General features: G+C 41.6%; 2 protein-coding genes across 4 annotated transcripts in view; both read left to right on the plus strand.

The window, feature by feature from the left end:
- The window catches only part of LOC147184656 (tubulin beta-4B chain-like), a 5,912-nt gene extending 3,670 nt beyond the window's left edge, over positions 1–2,242 (plus strand). For both annotated transcript variants that reach the window (XM_086070200.1, XM_086070207.1), the window contains one exon: positions 1–2,242. This exon is cut by the window's left edge and continues 181 nt beyond it. In XM_086070200.1, the coding sequence (XP_085926326.1) occupies positions 1–629 (629 nt within the window). In that variant the 3' untranslated portion in view covers positions 630–2,242.
- A 1,189-nt stretch (positions 2,243–3,431) lies between these two features.
- Positions 3,432–18,543, plus strand: LOC147184657 (mitochondrial adenyl nucleotide antiporter SLC25A23-like). Of its 2 annotated transcripts, XR_015094259.1 has the most exons (11): positions 3,432–3,970; positions 7,590–7,713; positions 9,299–9,386; positions 10,253–10,364; positions 11,817–11,975; positions 12,383–12,535; positions 12,899–13,012; positions 13,929–14,096; positions 17,313–17,463; positions 17,547–17,799; positions 17,924–18,543. XR_015094259.1 is itself a non-coding variant. In XM_086070184.1 (10 exons), exons 1-10 carry the CDS (start codon positions 3,758–3,760, stop codon positions 17,726–17,728), a joined length of 1,464 nt encoding a protein of 487 aa, XP_085926310.1. In that variant the 5' UTR covers positions 3,432–3,757; the 3' UTR covers positions 17,729–18,543. The 2 variants fall into 2 exon arrangements, 1 of the variants encoding a protein (XP_085926310.1); XM_086070184.1 differs by having other exon boundaries at positions 17,547–18,543.
- The last annotated feature ends 3,172 nt before the right edge of the window (positions 18,544–21,715 follow it).

A 21,715-nucleotide genomic window follows, 5' to 3' on the forward strand; every position in this document is an offset into this window, starting at 1 on the left:
GAGTCACTACCTGCTTGCGCTTCCCAGGCCAGCTCAACGCTGACCTCCGAAAACTGGCTGTCAACATGGTCCCTTTCCCTCGATTGCACTTCTTCATGCCTGGATTTGCCCCCCTGACTAGCAGAGGGAGCCAGCAGTACAGAGCGCTCACGGTACCCGAGCTCACCCAGCAAGCATTTGATGCCAAGAATATGATGGCGGCGTGCGACCCCCGTCAGGGCCGCTACCTCACAGTTGCCACTGTTTTCCGCGGGCGAATGTCCATGAAGGAAGTGGACGAGCAGATGCTCAATGTCCAGAACAAGAACAGCAGCTACTTTGTCGAATGGATCCCCAACAACGTTAAGACCGCTGTCTGTGACATTCCACCCCGTGGCCTCAAAATGGCCGTCACCTTCATTGGCAACACCACAGCCATCCAGGAGATGTTCAAACGTATCTCTGAGCAGTTCACAGCCATGCTGCGCCGAAAGGCCTTCCTGCACTGGTACACGGGTGAAGGTATGGATGAGATGGAGTTCACAGAAGCTGAGAGCAATATGAATGATTTGGTATCCGAGTACCAGCAGTACCAGGATGCTACTGCTGAGGATGAAGGGGAAGGTGAGGAGGAGGCTGAGGAAGACTAAAACTTGACAATGCATTCATTAGCAAATGCAGAAACCAGCATTAGCTGGTCTTCAATGTGTCAGCGGACATTTTGTAAATCTTTTGAATGTAAACAATGTTGATAAAAAAAAAGTCCTATCAAAAATATACTGTTAAGTCTTAGGACCTTTTTCAGAACACAGCACGCTGCCAGACCTTCATTGTGTATGTGGTGAGGGACAGGGACCACAGAATGGAGTAATTAGAAAATGTTCTATTCGAGAGCAAACAAGCACCTCCAATTGAGCTGGTGGAGTGATTTAGTTGTAAAGAAGTTCTGGCCAATCCTTGTTCTTCACTTGAATAATGTTAGGGCTTTCTAGAAAGTACAGTCTAACCAGATGTCATCACTTCCAAATATGAGCATGCTGGCAACCGGTCATTTCGCTGAGTGCAGTGTGAAAATACTTTATACGACATTTTTCTATTCTATACGTAAGTTTCCACAAGATGGATTCCCAACAGTCAATTTAGTACAAATTTCAATGTTTTTTGGTAAATTGAAGGGACACATTTTCAATGTTCATTTTAATAACCCACTATTAATTTAAACAATTATATATGAATCACATTTTATCACGTAGGCCTACTTTACAAAAAAGTATATTACACTGTCACCTTACTAGAGGCTGACGTGTTGACATTTTTCTGCATCATTGGTGGTAGGGTTGCAAAGTATGGTCCCTCTGAGGCACCGTACTGCTGGTGCTCCAAAATGCACACGCTTCAAACTTTGGTTATTGCATTCTAGTAATTCACCACTAGATGGCATGGCACTAAATTCTATAAGATTTCAGTTACTGTAAAAGTAGAGTTTTTAGATAAGTAGGATGTACAGTATTGTTACATTTGTGTTAAATGTATACTTAGCAACAAGCATCAATTCAGGTTTGAATATTTGTATCTGCATGCATAAAATAGAGAACAAAAAGGATAAGCAGGAGTCATGCAGTTGAGCTCTTCGATCATGAAGGTTCCCACCGTGCAGGTTTACTGCACCCTCAACCGAGACTAGACCCAGTTGGGTGATGAGCGAGCTGTCAAGGCAGCTGATGTTCACTTAGGGATATGATCACTGTGGAACAATTCATGAAGTGAGTTGACCAAATTGTGACAATGAATTTGGCTCCATTTCATACCTAGGAAAGTCTTGGATATGAGGCTCACTGACACAACGACTAAGGGGGGACCCAGGGGCAGGGAGTAGGTTAGCCTCAACCGCTGCAGTTTATTCACAATCAAAAAAATTACCTCTTGCAGAGGGAAAAAATGGTGAACACAAATTGCTCCAAACTGGAGAAGAAACTGGCCATCCCCACATGGAGGTGGGAAATGAATTGTGGCATGATGACGTCGTGACAAGGATGCACAGCCAATACTTAGCTCTAAGATACAGTTGTCCAAAAATGCTGATGAAGAGGTGGCAAGGATGCACAGCCAATACTTAGCTCTAAGATACAGTTGTCCAAAAATGCTGATGAAGAGGTGGTGGCATAAGATAGAGGTGCTTTTGGAACAATTTGAATTCGCCACTATGTTCTGTTTTTTTAGATTTCCCTTGAATCTTATTAAACATCTGAACAGCTCAATTTGATATTAGGAATGTTTGATCTCATTTTTTCCAGACCGATACCAGTACTCAACTTTTCTCCCAACAAGTCGATTAGTTACCAATACCAAGTACCAAAAAACTTTTGATACATAACATTTCCCTAAAAGATAGGGGCGGATAATTTGAAAGATCTCTATATTCCATCAAGCATTTATCCCCCTATTTTTTTGTTTTTTAAATTATTTTTCATTGTAACTTCTAGTGCCTGATTGTAAAATGGCCACAAGAGGGTGGCCAATACCAATATCAGCTGCCTTAGTGATTGCCAATACCTTGAAATCAGGCCTGGTATCGGACGATATGATACCTTGTAGGAGTACTCTCCCAACACTAGATTTTATTAAACTTGCAGTGCAAAGCACTCTAGGTGAACATTTAAATGTTTGGAAATATAGTTTGTACCACTTGTGTGGGAGCTGGTTTAGTCACAAAAAGGCAAAATGCTTTGTTTTCCAATGTAAAAGCAAATGTTTCGATTCAAAACAGAATTGGATTACAGAAATTTGATAACATTTACTGTTGTGAAGCTGCCATTCAGAGCATTGAGACTTGTGAGTTAAAAATACATGCAAATGACTAATCATCACAAACTATTTTAAAATTGATCAGTTGGCAGTTAATTGCTGCACTTGTGTCCATATTTTCTCTCTCTCTCTCTCTCTCTCTCTCTCTCTCTCTCTCTCTCTCTCTCTCTCTCTCTCTCTCTCTCTCTCTCGTGTCCATATTCTCTCTCTCTCTCTCGTGTCCATATTCTCTCTCTCTCTCTCTCTCTCTCTCTCTCTCTCTCTCTCTCTCTCTCTCTCTCTCTCTCTCTCTATACCGTTTATACATACAGTAGTCTACTAAAATAGTTAAATAACTTTTAAATCTTTTTATTTTAATTTCACTATTTCTGTTGCTGGTTTATATGTTCAATAAACAAACAAACAAAACAATAAAACAAGCTGAACAGGCTAAAAAAATAATTACAGCCGAATACTAAAAGCTAAACATGAGAAATCCTTTGAGAGATAAGTGTGGAATACAGACTGCTAAATCTCTCTGTACTAGCCTGTGAATGCTGACTGTGCACTTTATCCCTTGCGTCACAGTGTACAATCCTCTCTACTACAGTTATTATTAGCAAGTGTAAGATGTGTTCGTCTTACACGCTTTGATGCACTAATAGTATAGCTACACAAGAATAAAAAAAACAGTACACATGACATTAAATTGTAATATTTTTTTTCTTTTACGATAGCCCATACAAGATGAGAGCGACTCGGTTGATTCATCATCACTCGAGCTACAAAAAGAGCCCGCATCCATCATTCCGTGACTAATGTAGTCCACTGCGCACTAGCTACGCGCACCCACGCGTACCACCGCGTCCATTTGTTCCCATTTATGATCAAGTACTGCTGCGGTCTCCGTGGATACAGCGTGGTATTTTAGTGTTATATCGGTCTGTATATTCATTTTGGACTAGAAAGGGAAACCGTGAGCGTTCTCAGCTTCATGGGCGAAAAAGACAGGGATCTACGGGACCGACCTCAACGCAGAGAAAACGAAGTGAAGGTAGAAAACGGCACGTCTGTGGAGCCAGAACGTCAAAGGAGATATGCGGATCTGTTCGAGCAACTGGACTTGAATAGAGATGGCAGGGTTGACATCAGTGAACTGCGAATTGGACTGGCTGCTCGAGGTTTACACCAGGGAGAGGCGGAAGAGGTACGTGGGTCCATGACAGCTAGAATAGGCTATCGTATAAGGTGCACAAATGTTAGCATCCTCACCTAATACGCAATATTAGGCGTTGTCAATGACTGTATTTTGACAGATATACCCATTCAGTTAATAAATTAGCCCATTCAATTTAATTTAACCGAGCCATCTCTCAACTGAAGAAGGCGTTGGTGTCATACCAGATTTTATGATATACAGTCAATAATGATAATACCTTTGCACAACGATTTTGCGCTAATTAATTGATATACCGGAAGAAACATCAAATCTCTCTGCATTCGAAGAGTAGGAAACTTGGAAGAACAGCATACAAATATCAAAGTGATTTAACTATGTAAACACAATTAATTGTCTCTCGTTTTCCACAACTATGAAATTGAGATAGTGTGTGTCGAATTAACAATTTTGTTGGTCAAAAAACAACAACCCCAGCTACAACAGTAATTGGTCATATAATATTGTGTTAGTAAGTAGGCCTATATAGCATGAAAACAGAATGTAACTTTTCTTGTGTTTTTTTTTTTTTTCTTCTTCTTTCTTTTGCTTTGCTTGCAATTTTTACTATGTGAACAGGAACCCTCCTGCCTGTGCTGTCACCTTGCTGTGGTGGGGGGTTCTGTGTGTCTCTTAAGAGCAGTTGCCATGGGTCTTAATGCTCCTGGCAGGGTCACACACAGTGCAGCTCAGAACCCCCTATTAAGATGACCAAAAATGAACAGTGCAGTAACCATAGTCCCCGTGGAGCCAGGCCTGGAGGTGGGCTCAATAGCAAGCTCCTGGTGGCCATCCTTGGGGCACTGGCAGGAGAGTTGATGTGGATTCCCTTTCCATTTGCTCACCACCTGTGGGAGGGGCCAAGGGGATCAGGTGAAATAGAAAGCTCGGTTGTGGTGAAGGTGGTGACCTTGGCGATCCAATCCCTAGCACAGAAGCTGACTCTACAGACATGGGAACATCACCTGTCTGTCATGGGTGTGCAGTGTGGAGAAGTTCCAACTGAATATAGTCGGGCCCTTAGTTGCCCTTAGTGAGAGGTGTTGGAGTACTCATTGACAGGCTCGGTGCCTGTATACTACAGCTACTACTATGGGTAGTAATGATAATAATAATAATGACAATAGATGGGACAATTTTATGCTCAAAGTGACTTTGCCTTGAAGGAGGTGCTTGGAGAGCAGTCCTGCTTGTGACTCCTTCATTTCCACTCCTCTTTTAATGCCACCACGGACCCAAAAAAGTTACATTGTGTAATATAAAACTGAGCTGTTTTTCTGCTGCTTTTGTCATTAACTTTGCTCCTCAGGATTTTTTTTTTTAAACAATTCGCCTGCTACTGCTCTGCTGAAAATCACGTGATCAGGCTGATTTATAATGATATGATCGGATTGGGACAGCTCTATGTATTTGTTATATCCACTGTGGTTCTTGTATTACAACGCATTACTGTGCATGTGTACTTTTATAAAGAAGGCAGTGGAGTAAATTGATTATATATATATATATATATATATATATATATATATATATATATATATATATATATATATATATATATAGTTCCTCTCTTTCTCACGTTGACAAACAAGCTGAGACTCAGCCAAATGTAATTCTCCCCTTGCTGAAATTGAGCAACATCACCCCACAAAGCACAGCATTGCCAAATTAGAACCCCCCCGTACATTTTGACAAAAAGTAATTTGGTTGCTTGGTGATGAAGTGGTGTCTCCACGAGTGAAAACCCAGTCACATTATGGGTGCACACTTGGGGAGAGATGCTGCTATGGGATTGATATTGTGCATATTTGTAGGGTAAACAGTCCATTGCCTTATGGACACATATTTGGTGCACAGTTAGCAGCCGCTTTCATGCTCAGTATTTGCTGCCTTGCTTTGTTAAGACGTGTGGGTTCGAGTGAGGATAAGCGGTACAAAAGAGGAAATTATGGGCACAATTTATGAATGTCTATTGATAACCTCCATGTAAAATCATCTTTAGAGCAAAAATCACAAGCATTTGTTAACTCATTCCACGTTAGCCGTTTTAGAACATTTTCAGTTATCCACTCAATATTGTGTTGAATGATCATACACCGACTCTACAAAATGAAAGAATAGGCTCTCTTCTATTTGCCATTATTTCCTCCAACATTTTATTTGGTATTCTAAAATATATTTCAAAATTATTTTCTCAACTCCCATATGTATCAGTCAAGCCCCCCTTTAGTCCCAGGAGAGAAAATATTCTGCAGGTGTTCCTGTAAGAAACATTTCAGAAATATCACATAGAATACAAATAGTCAAATGTGACACTACACAACATAGTAATTACTTACTGTATGCGCTTTATTTAGTGAGCTGCCTAGATCCCAAAACGTGCCTGTGAACGAGCCATTGTGAATTTTGACAATTTGTGATGTAACAGTTTGGTGATGTATACACTGCATGCAGCGCATAAACGGATCTCTTTCGACTGTTTAGTGATGAAGTGATGACTCCTTGAGTGAAAATATAGATGAGTCATTCTTTGTAGTGGCTTGTTTGTGCTTTGCTCCACAGATTAGTATGTTATTCAAGAGACTTGCATACACTTTTTATATATTTATTTTTATTAATGATATCCTATAAATCAGTGGTCTGAAAAAAAAAATTGAGCCATGGACGAGTTTCACGTGACGCAATATATACAGACTGACAACGAAACAAATAGAAACAAGTGATTAAAAATAAAACTCCGTCATTTTGTTTCATTTGTCATCATTGCAGAAAATCCTGTTTGCCAAAGATAGGATGTTGGAAATGTAAGATATGTAGTGCTATTTGGCAGATTTGAATGTGTCATTGCTTTGCCACATTTGCGAACCTGCCGCCACATATTAAACAGAACTGGCTTGGTATGTCAGAATCACCTTTTGCGATAAACCTGTCATAACATTTTGTGTTGATTATTTATTGCAGATTTCTCTTTTATGGAAATTGTTGTCTCGTCTTTAGTCTCCTCGTTTGGCCTTTAAGCCTTTTTGAACAAGCTCTCTGTTTGATTTTGTACCGTTTCCTCTGGCTTGCATAACTGGAACCAGTCGGTGGTCTGCAGGCTGGGGACCATTGTTTAAATGGGGTTGAGCATAATCATGTTACATTACACACAAATATGTATAAAAAGGTTGAAGGTTCCTTATACATTTTCTATTTTGTTGTTCATTTCATTAAAATAAATTTCTTTGTTCGTTCACATATGTAATTACATCATTAAGTGTCTCTCTCTTGATGCATAATGCAAAGTTATCATCTGGAAAAAAAACATTCATGTAATAGCAAAGTTTTGCATTCTACCTTCCTTTTTTGCTCTTTGTACATTTGCTTTTCAAGAGAGGATAAATTAAGTTTTCTACCAGGTAAGATGGACTCATATGGAAGGAAAGTGTCTTCCTCTCTCCTCCTCACTCCACCTGTGTGTACCTGTTGCATGTAACCATGTGACCACTGTCACTTCTTTGCTGTCTGTATGACCACCACACCCTGTGTACACATTACACGAGCCCTTTATGTGCAGGAAAATTCATCCTTTCATTTTTCCAACCTCAAATCTCCCAATCTGTACCCACAGATAGTCCTGGAGAGTGACATCAATCATGATGGCTTGCTGGACTTCCAAGAGTTCTCCCAGTATCTGCAGGCTCAAGAGAAAAGACTATGGCTCATGTTCCACAAACTTGATCGCAACAATGATGGTACTGACCCATGAAGCACTATACACACACATATTCATGCCTTCCATTTCCAGCTATCTAAAAAAAGCACTTACTAAAATTAACTTGCCTTTAGTAAACAGATTTGGTGGCGGCTCAGTTTCACTGGGCTTCACGATTGGTATATTGTACAGATAATACTTTATTTCATTTTAGAACGTAGATTACAATATAAATTAGAAAATTAGGCCTAAGGGATGCAAAAAGTATTCTTTGGAGAAGTCAAATATTAACAAAAGCCTCTTGCGTTTCCTACATGAGTAGTGTGTGGATGCTTTCACTTTGATCTGCCCTTGTTTGCATTCTTTGTACTGACAGGATCCTTTTTGTTTGTGAGGTTCTTGACTGTTCCATGCTCCTTAAACTTCTTCATAACATTGCGCACTGCTGAAACAGGGCTACCAAAGTCTTTGGAGATGGCTCTATACCCTATGGAGGTTTTGTGTTTGTGAATAATTGCACTTCTGATGTCCTCAGACAGCCCCTTTGTTTTCACGATTTTGACAAAAGAAAAGGGGGTAACAAGTGGCTTTTGTGTGAATTGGGCACAGACAATTTAGAACAGGCAATTCTTATTTATGATTTACCAAAGGTGAGTCACAATGTGTTTCCATACTGATTTACAGAAAGGGTACCAGTGACAATACCAGTGACAGAGCACAAGTTTTCTATTTTTTCCACCAATTGTTTATTGTTTTAATTTGTTATTAAATCATTTGGTCTTTAGGATAAAACACAAGTTCTATATTTAAAAAAAAAGGATTTACTTGATTTATTTTTTCAGAAGATATTCCACATTATGTACTTTACCTTTATGGGTACCAATATAGGTGAGCAGGACTGTTTCATGTTTGGGTTCTGTTTTTCCTTGTGTGTCTCCCTTGGTCTTAAGTGTAATCCTGTCCTTCCTCGTGTCAACCAATCAGTGCCCTCAGCCACTTGTGTCTTGCCTCAGGTGTGTCTTGTGTCATTACTGTGTGTGTGTATTTAGTCTCCTGTCTCCCCTCTGACTGCGTTGATTCATTGTCGTTTTCCTCCTGTCATGCTGCCAGTTTTTTTTTTTGCCTTGTTGTCCTCCCCACGTTTTGTTTCATTGCCATTTGGAATTTGCTTTTGTTTGGTATAATTAAATTCTTTTTTTTTTTTTACATCACCTCTGCCTCCTTGCCCTGCTTCCCTACGTTTGGGTCCTCCACCAAACTTTACCCCCTTGACTGTAGTGGAACCCAGAGTTCAAAGTAAACATGGTGAAGTTGCATTTAGCTGTTATGCTGCAGAAAAACTGAATAAGTTGCGAAGAGAAGTCAGCCCCAAGTGTAAATGCTTTTAAATCCAGGTTGAAAACTTTGCTGTTTTTAGCTGTTCTGTTTGTAATTGCTTTTAGTTGTTGTGCTTTTGATGGCGTGAAGCACATCGAGTTGCCTTGTTTATGGAATGTGCTATATACTGTGAATAAAGTTGCCTTGTCTGCCTTAAAATGTACTTAATTTACAAACTTTAAAATACTGCAAAGATGAAAAACATTTTATAAACATGCAATTGTGTGTTGTTGTTTTTTTAATTAAAGGTAAAATTGATGTCGGAGAAATCCAGCACTTGCTGCACAAGCTTGGAGTTGAGGTCACCAAGGAGCAGGCCTCCAGAATACTGCGGAGGTAGAACAGAAGATTAAACAAAAAATTGTCACGTGCTTCTATTTTTTGTAACGGCATCAATTGTACTTTGACCATTATTATTTTTATTTTCACCAAGAAACTGTTATATAACGTATACATAACATTTTGGGTTTTGAGAAAGCAGCAAGGTGTTGTAGTGGTTAGCATGCCAACCTCCCAATCGATCGAAAACCGATTTCTCCCATAATAAATTGTGCAAAGGTAGAAATGTGGGTGTGAATTGTTGATGTTTTTTCTATATCTGCCCTGCAATTGACTGGCGACCAGTCCAGCCTGCTTCTATGGGCTTATCAGTCCAAACAGGTTCTATATTGCTGCTTGTTAACCTATTGTAGCAACTGTGTTAACTAGTGTCTTCAATCAACAGTCAATTGATTTTAGTTTGGCGGCACAGTGGAATAATGGTTAGCGAATCATACGAATCATAGCTCAAAAGTCTCAGGTTTCGATTCCGGGCTCTAGCCTTCCTGTGTGGAGTTCGCATGCTCCCTTTGTCTGTGTGGGTTTCCTCCCACATTCCAAAAACATGCATGGTAGGTTAATTGAATAATCTAAATTGACCCTAGGTTGATTGTGAATGTGACTGGTTGTTTGTCTATGTGTGCCCTGCAATTGACTGACAAACAGTTCAGGGTATACTCTGCCTACTGCCTAGCATGCACGTGACCCTCGTGAGGATAAGTGGTTAAGCTTATGGATGACTGTAGAATTTAAAGTACCTAACCGTCAAAGTAATATTATGTAAAGCATGCCAATTTATCTAATACATGATATTACTGTACTTATCTGAAATATAATTATTGTCTTTATTGACCACCAAGCCAACAAGTTTGTCCATTTCCCAGTATGGATAGGGATGGCACCATGACTATCGACTGGAAAGAATGGCGAGATCACTTCATGTTCAATCCTTTCCACAACATGGAGGAGATTGTCCACTACTGGAAACACTCGCATGTAAGTAATCAGTTCCTGTGATTGTGTTGAAATCTTCATATTAAAGTGGAAGTCAACCTGAAACATTTCTTGACTATAATATGATATATGTGACCTCACTAGTCTAAACATGAGATTCTGATTAATATTACATTTGTGGAATAGGAGTTATGAATCAAAATCCAGCCGTTTTTGTCCATCTCAGGGGGCCGCCATTTTGCCACTTGCTGTCAACTGAAGATGACATCAATGTTGCTCACCTGTTTTCTGAAGCTGTGATTAGTTGAACATGTTACCTGCGACAACATCAATGTCATCTTCAGTCGACATCAAGTGGCAAAATGGCCGCCACCAGCGATGGATCAAAACGGATGAATTTAGCTGCTTAACTCATATTCCACTAACACAATATCAACCAGAATACCATATTTAGACTCGTCGGGATGCATAGAATATATTATTGTCATAAAATGTTTTTTGGGGTTTACTTCCCCTTTAAAAAAATAACTTGAGTGCTTCTTATTGTTGTACTTTGTGACTGAGTTGCTGTGGTTGTAGAACCCTTCTCTTTGCAATACTGTGTAGCCACCAATTCATTACAATTATTGCATGCTGCATTCAAATTCAGAGCTATTTGTATTTGTTTGTAAAGGTAGATTAATTGGTGGGTGCTTTAGTTTATATGCCTGTGCCAAAGGAAGTAACAACTAAAACAAATATGATGCGTAGACTTTGTCCATAAAGCCATTGTTATTATTTTATTACACTGAGTTGAGCACATATAGGCTGTCAACAGCCTGAAGTGCATGGAAAAAGATCTGTAGGGCTATGTGTGCATACAAAAGTTAGGAAGATGCAACATTAGATTCTGGACCCCATCAACTCTATTATCTTACAGTTTGGCTTCATTAGTTGGAGTGGATTTCTCATACAGGGAACATATGACCCATCAGGCAGGTGTAGAAGCCATTTTGTTTTATTTGTCTGCTGAGTGAAAACATTTGACCTTGATATGAGAAAGATGAATATGAAACAAAAGAGGATTTAGAAGAGAACACCTTTTGGTTCAATTCACACATTTTGCATGTAAGCAAAGTACTGAAACAGACAGGTATTTTTGTTGCCAATGTGTGTTCTGTTACAATGACAATGCAAACAAAGTTTTAGATTTGGGTTTTGCCTTTGAATACTAAGTTTATACATGTTAGAGATGTAACCCACAGTAAAATCTGAGTGAGCAATTGTGAAGCTGGGAGAAGATGAAAAATCAGCATCCAATTAGAAGAATCATTTAACACAGCAGAGGTTGATAATAGAAGCATTTTTCATAGTTTGTGAAGCCTTTCCTAGCTCAGCCTCTCTAACATTTAAGCGTTGATGCCGCATGAGTATTGTACAGCATTGATGCAAATTTAGCAGTGTACTGCACCCAAAATTAATTATGAAATTCATTAATCTCAAAACTATTGGAAGATGTTTGACATTGGGGAACATTTGACGGTGCCAGATGAGTTCTCAGAGAAGGAACGGCGATCTGGTCTGGTATGGAGACAGTTGGTTGCAGGAGCAATGGCAGGTGCTGTGTCCAGGACAGGAACTGCTCCTTTGGATCGCCTGAAAGTTTTCTTGCAGGTGAGTCCCTAACTGGAGAAATGGTTTTGCTTGGCAATCTTAGCTTTGAAAAAAATGAATGAATAAATAAATAAATAAATAAAAGAAAATATAACTACCAGCCCAAGTTTAAAAAAAATCTTTATTTACCATTTACAGCAAAATAAATAAATAAAATATTTTAGCCCTGGTAGTCCCTTATGTCCCTTAGCATCAATTTGATAAAAGTCAACTTTTAGAAGCAACAGTATAACTAAAGTGAACAAAATGAGTATACGTATCTTAGGGTCTGTCTCATCTTCTCGAGACAGCAAATAGAGCATGCACAAGAGGATCAGTGCAGTATATACATTCACAAGGGAGTCTGCTCTCAAATTTAGTGCAGGCTATAATAAGACTGCTGGCCTGGTTTGTGTTTGTGTGTCAAGGTGCACGGTTCTGTGTCTCATGGGACAAATCTGTGGTTGGGGTTGAGAGGCATGATCCAAGAAGGAGGGGTCTTTTCACTCTGGAGGGGAAATGGCATCAATGTCCTCAAGATTGCCCCAGAATCTGCAATTAAGTTTATGGCCTATGAACAGGTTAGTGTTAAGTAGTGAACAACTAGCAACTTGTCCCAATGAAGGATTTTTACAGTCTTTCATTCTTTAAATGAATTTGGAATCATCTATGTCAGGCTTCCCCAATCCTGGTCCTCGAGGGCTAGAGTCCTGCAGGTTTTAGATGATCTTCAGAATCAGGTGTGTTGGAGGATGGAACCATCTAAAACCTGCAGGTCTTCAAGGACCAGGATTGGGGAAGCCTGATCTCAGGGCGACAAATTTCATAGTATTTTTCCAGCCATCAGTCTTTTATGTGGAGGATCTTAAAGCAAATGAATATTTTGCCCAAAATCGCAACCTCATATCGTCGGTTGTTCTCTTTTTCTTTCCTCTTTTTGTTAGATCAAGTGGCTGATCCGTGGCAGCAAGGAGGGGGGAACTTTAAGAGTGCAAGAAAGATTCCTTGCTGGCTCTTTAGCAGGAGCTACTGCCCAGACCATCATCTACCCCATGGAGGTCAAAACATGAAACTTTGAATGTATTTATTTGCCTGCTTGTTGAACAGTCAAGCAAATGTAATTCCACACAATTGATTTAAGATTAATTGTCCATGAATCACCTTTTGGTAAGAATTGCAAAACATAAAAAAATAATTCTCATATCAGTGTTTGAGAGAACTAATTGGACCGAACACTAAGCAGTGCTGTGAAAAAGTATTGGCTTTCTACTCAAATATTTTTTTGAGTGCTCACAATAAAAGTAATCCAAGTAAACAAAAATCTTTTTTCAAATTGGGATTTTATTTATTTATTAAAGCTACCTTGCCCTAGAAAAAGTACTTGCCCTCTAAACCTAATAACTGGTTTGGCCACCCACAGTAGCAACAACTGAAATCAAGAATTTTGTATAACTATAGCAATGAGCCTTTAACATCTCTGTGGAGGTATTTGACCAACTCTTCCTTGAAAAAATAATACAGCAAAGTTGGAGAGTTTTCAAACAGAACATTTAAATCGTTTTTAAGTCCGGACTTGGCCACTTCAAAGCCTTTCTAAAACCTGCTCAGCTTGTGTGTTTTTTAAGCCATTCAGAAGTTAACTTGCTGGTGTGTTTTAGATAGTTGTGCTAATGCAAAACCCCAGTGCACTTTAGTGGGTTTGAATTTCCCACCCTTTGTCTGTGAATGTGACATCATGCATGTAATGTGTATGTGAGGAAAGGAATGTGCATTTAATTTCTTGGCCACTCATGGCAGTAGCGATTTGAAATCCAATTTCCTGTATTGAGCAGCACAAGTGGGGAAGCAATGCAAATAAGTCAGAATTTGAGAAGAGAGCAAATACACCTGCATTGTATTGTACAGGATGAATGTTTTTGATTAACGTTTAATGTAATTAATCCACGTTTTTTCCCTCTCCTCTCTATCCGGTAGGTGCTTAAAACTCGTCTCACGTTAAGGACAACGGGACAATACTCAGGTATGGCTGACTGCGCTAAACAGATCCTGAAAAGGGAGGGAGTCCGTGCTTTTTACAGGGGCTACCTGCCAAATACAATCGGCATCATCCCATATGCTGGTATCGACTTAGCTGTGTATGAGGTTAGTACATATGAGTCTAAGTTCAACCTATATCTTGAATAAGGTGAAACGTCCAAAGTCAAATTCCCCTAAAGGCATCAATCTGGGTGCAACCAAACTTTTTGTGATAAGTATACCTCAAAAGGCACCCAAAAACATGAAGTTTGTCATCATGTGTGACATCACACAAAACAGTCAGTATACCGTATCTCACAAGACTTGAGCAAAGCTCATTCGACTTCAGCTCAGTATCTAGTGGAATAACAGTTTTTTATGTTTTCTGTCATGCAGACACGCAAGGGTATTAATGAGGCAAATAATGATGCCCATAGAATCGAAACCAGAACTTCATAAACTGCACATCCCTGTCCAGGCTGCTTGGCATAATACTGCATGGCAACTTAAAGGTCTCATATTATTCAACTTTTTAACATACTAAAATAGTTCTCAAACGTGTAAAAGACATGTTTGTGACATGCATTTGTCAAAATGGACTTTGGAGCTAATATTTTTGCTGTCCCTAAATCAGCCAAAAAACGCTCTGTTCAAAACAGCCTGTTTTAGGGGTGTGCGACTTTTATGTAAATAGCTGCACCAGGCCACGCCTAGGCCATACCCTGCTCTCTCGAAGGGGCAGTGATTTCGGTCATGGTAGCCATGTGCTAATGTTGTGAATGGAAACGACTGGCCATGGGAGCAGAAGAAAAGAAAAATACAGACATGTCTTTTACACATTTGAGAGCTATTTTAATATGTGGAAAAGTGGCATAACGTTTTACCATGAGAAAAAGTAGCATAACATTACTACAGAGACTATTTTGTAGCGTTAGTTTGTGATTGTTTAGGCAATGGTTATTTTGCCATAACCGGCAAATCTCCCGCGAACGTTATTTTGCCGTGAATGTCTCCAATTTGCCGTGAATGCTTGTAGACATTTACAAGCGATTATGAATAACACAAATGTGCACATTTAGGCCACTGCGCGGTCGCAATGTGCAAGCAGTCTCGTCAAGACCACTTAGCGGCCGGTAATCATCACAAAGTCATGTCAACTACGTGCAAGTTGCCAGTCACGGCAAATTAACCACCGCGGATTGTATCTTAACAAAACAATACGCAACTGCTTCATATTATCCAACCACCGTCTGCTTTATCTGACCTCTTGTAACCAAACCTCCACACGACAAATATAGCTCCCACTTAAGGCACTAAAAATACACCAGTAATATGGTAGAAGGTGCACATCTCTTATTAGAAAGGATATGTAGGAAGGCTAAATCAAAAATGTTAAACTTACATCTTTCCCATTTGCAGTCGTGTCACACTGTTGGGACCGATCCATTACGTTTAAACGTGTTGCAAATCCAGCTCTGAACAGGCTTTCACTAACAAAACAGTCCTTTGAGAAATTAGGTCGGTACACGTCCTTCAAAAATAAAGTTAATTCACTGTCTTCTCAAAGACTTGGGATGAAGGTAGCTACCACTTTTTCCTAGTCATTGTTTCCCCTCTCCATGGAGCTTTTGCGAGCAGGGGGATAAAAAGAAAGGAGCAGCCAGCTTCTCGAATTTCAGTGGGTGTGACAAACCTTTACCAGAGGTGGTGCCACAACCCGAGGGGGCTGGGTTGAGTGCACTTCCGTGTCTTTTTGACGTCACTAAGTCACGGAAATTTTATCTGCCAGTTTGAAGCACACATTTTAGAAAGGAGGAGAAAGCTAAAAAAGTCGCAGACTGACTTTTTTCATACCTGGTTGGATTTTAGACAGGCCAGGGATGCAGATTATTGATAGAAAACCCCACTAAAGTGCATTTTCATACTATGAGACATTTAAAAGTGACAACAAGTCAACATCATAAAAAAGGGATAGCCAAAAAGTGAGTTCAGTGGTAGAGTTTTTCCAAGTTATAAGCTAGGCATGGTTGATATTTTGCAAGCCAACATTTGAGGTACGAGCAACCTTCAGATCCACAGTCACCAATTAACACAAAGACGCTCACAGCAAACACAACTCGCATATGCTAACTAGCACTCTCTAGGCCACATCCCTTACAGCAGTGGTTCTCAACCGCGGTCCTCGAGTATCCTTGTCCAGCCCATTTTCCATGTCTCCCACAGTTAACACAGGTGTTTCAAACGATCAGCTAATTAGTAAGCTCTACATGAAGCCTGATAAAGATCCTTAGCTGTGTTGGCTATGGGAGACATGGAAAACAGGCTGGATAGGGGTACTCGAGGACCGGGGTTGAGAAACACTGCCTTAAAGCACATGTGTAACGGCCCGACTGACGTCGGCAGAATAGGGGATCCCAAAAACGTAGGCCCAGACAGGAAAATGCAATTTACTACACAAAACGCTGGCCAACAATGCCTGGAAGAAAAACAACAGAACGTGCAAGCACTACACCCGGAATAGTTAAATAACAAAACACACTTGCAAAAGGCAAGGAGAAAATTACGTTTACAAAAAATACTTACAACGCAAGCAGGCTATACAGGAGTAAAACAAACTACAATCTAACTATATACAAAACAGAAAACGCCGTGGAAGATACACGTGAAAACAATACCACTATCGAAAAAAACAACAAGATTTAACTATAATGCGTGACTAGGATTCAGAATAAGATCTAGAGAATAACTTGAGCAATGACTGCGAGCAAGGAATAATCCGACAAGTTTGTGTTGCTCCTGGAGTCCTTTTAAAGTCCGTTGATTGGGAATGCGCCTCAAGTCACTCGCCCACTGGAAAAACACCAGACACACAGACTGAGAGCAGGATCATAACAACATGATTGCAATCCAGTAATTACACTTTATAACCCAGTTTACTTATTTACATCACCTTTTTATGTGTTTAATACAGCACTATTTTTCTTTATAATAAACACATTAAAAAATGGTGTTTGGGGGAGAGGGACCAAACTAATTAGATTAATTTCAATATATTTTAACAGGCAAAATTGGTTTGATATATGATTAAATTTAGTTACGAATGTAGTCACAGAATGGTTTAACCTCAAAAGTCAACATAAACATACCACTGTAGGTCCATTTTATTATTAAAATGTTAAAACATAAAAAATGTTTTGAAATTATGGACAAATTTCCAACGTCCTGAGAAGTCCTAGAGATGGTGTTTAACTTTGGAGGTTCCACTGTAATTTCATGTTTTAAGTATAGCACCCCCAATCCCGTATGTTGTTATCTTGATCTTTTTATTTGTCATTTTTTCAGACTCTTAAGAATGCCTGGCTTCAGCGGTATTGTCAAGACTCTGCAGATCCAGGTGTTTTGGTCCTTCTGGGCTGTGGAACTGTTTCCAGCACCTGTGGGCAGCTCGCATCATATCCACTTGCTCTTATTCGGACACGAATGCAGGCTCAAGGTGAGACGCGCTGCAGACTTTGATCATATGAGTGTGCGTGTCATGTGAGAGACTGTGACGGCTATTGTTCCGATATCTTTCAGACAGCATGGAGGGTAACCCAAAACTGACCATGATGGGTCAGTTCAAATACATTTTATCCAATGAAGGTGTGTTTGGTCTGTATCGTGGCATCACACCCAACTTTCTCAAAGTCATTCCTGCTGTTAGCATCTCCTATGTGGTGTATGAGCACATGAAGAAATTCCTTGGGATGCAATACTAGACAAGGATGACGAGTAAGGATGCCCAAACCAAAAAGGAGAAAGAAAACAAAGACTCATCTTATGAGACAAAGTAAGCTAAAAGAACGTTTTGTTTCTCACTGAAAAATTAGTGCATATGTTCTGTTAATTTTGCTGTCTTCAACTTTGCAACCCAAACTGAATAGTTTTGTTTGTTTGTTTGTTTTGCATTGCAGCTCATGGCTACATACTGAAATAATAAATTAATAAAGAAATCAGCATGGTGCAAGGGCAGCATGTCTAAAGAATGTACAATATACAGTTTTTTAGTTGCCCTTGAATAGTATTTCAATATCACAGTTTTTTGTATTATAAGCTTTAATGATGCAAGTCGGATATTTTTGAAATCTTGAAATGCTGCTTTTCAGATGCTTTCCTCTGTTCTCAGCTGCTCCAACTTTTTTACTGCCATGAAACGAGACACTACTCTACCTTTTTGTGTATTATGAAATGTTCGCAGACATAATTTGTGTCATGTTTGGGTTCTGTTTTTCCTTGTGTGTCTCCCTTGGTCTTAAGTGTAATCCTGCCCTTCCTCATGTCAACCAATCAGTGCCCTCAGCCACTTGTGTCTTGCCCCAGGTGTGTCTTGTTGTGTCATTAGTGTGTGTGTGTGTGTGTGTGTGCGCGTGAGTGTATTTAGTCTCCTGTCGCCCCTCTGTCTGCGTCGGTTCATTGTCGTTTTCCTACCGTCATGCTGCCATTTTTTTTGCCTTGTAGTCCTCCCCACATTTTGTTTTATTGCCATTTGGAGTTTGCTTTGTTTTGAATAATTAAATTCCTTTTTTGTACATCACCTCTGCCTCCTTGCCCTGCTTCCCTGCGTTTGGGTCATCCACCAAACGTCACCTCGTGATAGAATGAACCGACAGAGGGGAGACAGGAGACTAAATACACACACACACACTAATGACACAACAAGACACACCTGGGGCAAGACACAAGTGGCTGAGGGCACTGATTGGTTGACACGAGGAAGGGCAGGATTACACTTAAAACCAAGGGAGACACACAAGGAAAAACAGAACCCAAAAATGACAATTTGTAATCGCAAATCGATCTACAGATCAATATTTTATTCCTTGAAATAAAGAGTTTGCACCCCACAAAATACTAAACAAATATATATTTATTTATCATCTTATGATTAAGATCCTAGATTCGATTTCCTGACGGACCTTCCTCTCCAGCACCCCTGAATAGACTTTACCAGGTAGGCTAAGGAGTGTGATCTCTCTATAGTTGGAACACACCCTCCGGTCCCCCTTCTTAAAAAGGGGGAACCCCACCCCGGTCTGCCAATCCAGAGGCACTGTCCCCGATGTCCACGCAATGTTGTAGAGGCGTGTCAATCACGACAGCCCCACAACTATTAGAGCCTTTAGGAACTCTGGGCGGCTCTCATCCACCTCCGGGGCCTTGCCACCGCGGAGCTTTTACAACCACCTCAGTGACTTCGACCCCAGAGATAGGAAAGCCCACCTCAGAGTCCCCAGACTCTGCTTCCTCAAAGGAAGGCGTATCGGTGGAATTGAGGAGGTCTTCAAAGTATTCTCCCCACCGACTCTCGACGTCCCGAGTCGAGGTCAGCAGTACCTCATCTCCACTATACACAGTGGTAATGGTGCACTGCTTTCCTCTCCTGAGACGCCAGATGGTGGGCCAGAATTTCTTCGAAGCTGTCCAGGAGTCGTTTTCCATGGCCTCACCGAATTCCTCCCGTGTCCGAATTTTTGCCTCAGCGACCCCTGAAGCTGCATTCGGCTTGGCCAGCCAGTACCTGTCAGCTGCCTCCGGAGTCCCACAGGCGCCAAAAAGGCCTGATAGGACTCCTGGTGTCTACCAGCGGGTTAGAGGATTGCTGCCACGATAGGCATCAACCACCTTACTGCCACAGCTCCGATCGGCCACCTCAACAATAGAGGCGCGGAACATGGTCCACTCTGACCTCTCCCAGGACAAGGGAGAAGTTCTGCCAGAGGTGGGCGTTGAAACTCTTGCTGACAGGGGATTCTGCCAGACGTTCCCAGCAAACCCTCACAATATGTTGGGGTTTACCAGGTCTGACCGGCATCTTCCCCCACCATCGTAGCCAACACAACACCAGGTGGTGACCAGTTTACAGCTCCACCCCTCTCTGCACCCGAGTGTCCAAAACATGCGGCCGCAAATCCGATGACAGGACTACAAAGTCGCTCATCGAACTGAGGCCTAGGGTGTCCTGGTGCACATATGGACACGCCTATGTTTGAACATGGTGTTCGTTATGGACAGTCCGTGACGAGCACAGAAGTCCAATAACAGAACACCACTCGGGTTCAGATCAGGAGGGTACCCTCCCAATCACCCCCTCCAGGTCTCACTGTCATTGCCCACGTGAGCGTTGAAGTCCTCCAGAAGAATGAGGGAGTCCATAGAGGGAGCGCTCTTCAGCATACCCTCCAAGGACTCCAAAAAGGGTGGGTACTCCGAACTGCTGTTTGGTGCATATGCACAAATGACCCGAAGGCGGAGGGAGGCTACCCTCTCGTCTACCGGGGTGAACCCCAACAGACAGACGCCGGGGGCAATAAGTATGCCCACACCTGCTCTGCGCCTCTCACCGTGGACAACTCCAGAGTGGAAGAGAGTCCAACCCCTCTCGCGAGGATTGGTACCAGAGCCCAAGCTGTTTGTGGACAAGAGTCCAACTATATTTAGTCTGAATTTCTCTGCTTCACACACCAGCTCGGGCTCCTTCCCCGCCAGAGAGGTAACATTCCATGTCCCAAGAGCGAGCTTCTGTAGCCGGGGATCGGACCGCCGAAGTTCCCGCCTTAGGCCGCCACCCAGCTCGCTATGCACCCGACTCCTTTAGCCCCTCCTACAGGTGGTGAGCCCATAGGAAGGAACTTTTATTGACAGAATTTCTAGGCGCGGCCGAAGCGTTGAGGGGTTCCGGTTTGGTGGCCTCAGTATTGCATCTCTGCTTTTTGCAGATGATATGGTGCTGTTGGCTTCATCAAGCCGTGATCTCCAACTCTCACTGGAGCGGTTTGAAGCCGTGTGCGAAGGGGTTGGGATGAAGATCAGAACCTCCAAATCTGAGACCATTGTCCTCAGTCAAAAAAGGGTGCGTGCCCTCTCCGGGTCGGGGATGAGATCCTACCCCAAGTTCAAGTATCTTGGGGTCTTGTTCACGAGTGAGGGCAGGATGGAGCGGGAGATCGACAGGCGGATCGGTGCAGCGTCTGCAGTGATGCGGACTCTGTATCGGCAAAGCTCTCGATTTCCCGGCCGATCTACGTTCCTACCCTCACCTATGGTCACGGGCTGTGGGTCGTGACTGAAAGAACAAGATCCCGGATACAAGTGGCCGAAATGAGTTTCCTCCGCAGGGTGTCTGGGCTCTCCTTTAGAGATAGGGTGAGAAGCTCGGTCATCCGGGAGGGACTCAGTGTCGAGCCGCTACTCCTCCACGTTGTGGGGAGTTAGTTGAGGTGGCTCGGGCATCTGGTTCTCCTTGGAGAGGGGTTCCAGGCATGTCCCACCGGTGGGAGGCCCTGGGGACGACCCAGGACACGCCGGCGAGACTATGTCTCTCGGCTGGCCTTGGATTGATTGATTGATTTGATTGATTTGTATCAGGTCAGTACATATTAATAAACATTTCAGTAAATATGCCAGAATTAGCCAAAAGGCTATTTTTCATCTGCGCCTTGGGATGCCGCCGGAAGAGCTGGTTGAAGTGGCTGGGGAGAGGGAAGTCTGGGTTTCCCCTCCTATAGCTGCTGCCCCTGTGATTCGACCCCAGATAAGCGGTAGTAAATGGATGGATGGATGGATGGTTCCGATCATTTGATGCAGATGCATGTATCAGGTGTGCTGATACATCCCCAAAGGCAAAAAAAATTCGCTGAATTTGTTACGTAACACCTGCAACATTTTCTGCATTACTGTTATTGTTATTTTCTGTTACAAAAGGCGAC

This window comes from Leptonotus elevatus, chromosome 1 (assembly GCF_054856555.1).
Source record: "Leptonotus elevatus isolate MCC_2025b chromosome 1, RoL_Lele_1.0, whole genome shotgun sequence".
NCBI lineage: Eukaryota > Metazoa > Chordata > Actinopteri > Syngnathiformes > Syngnathidae > Leptonotus > Leptonotus elevatus.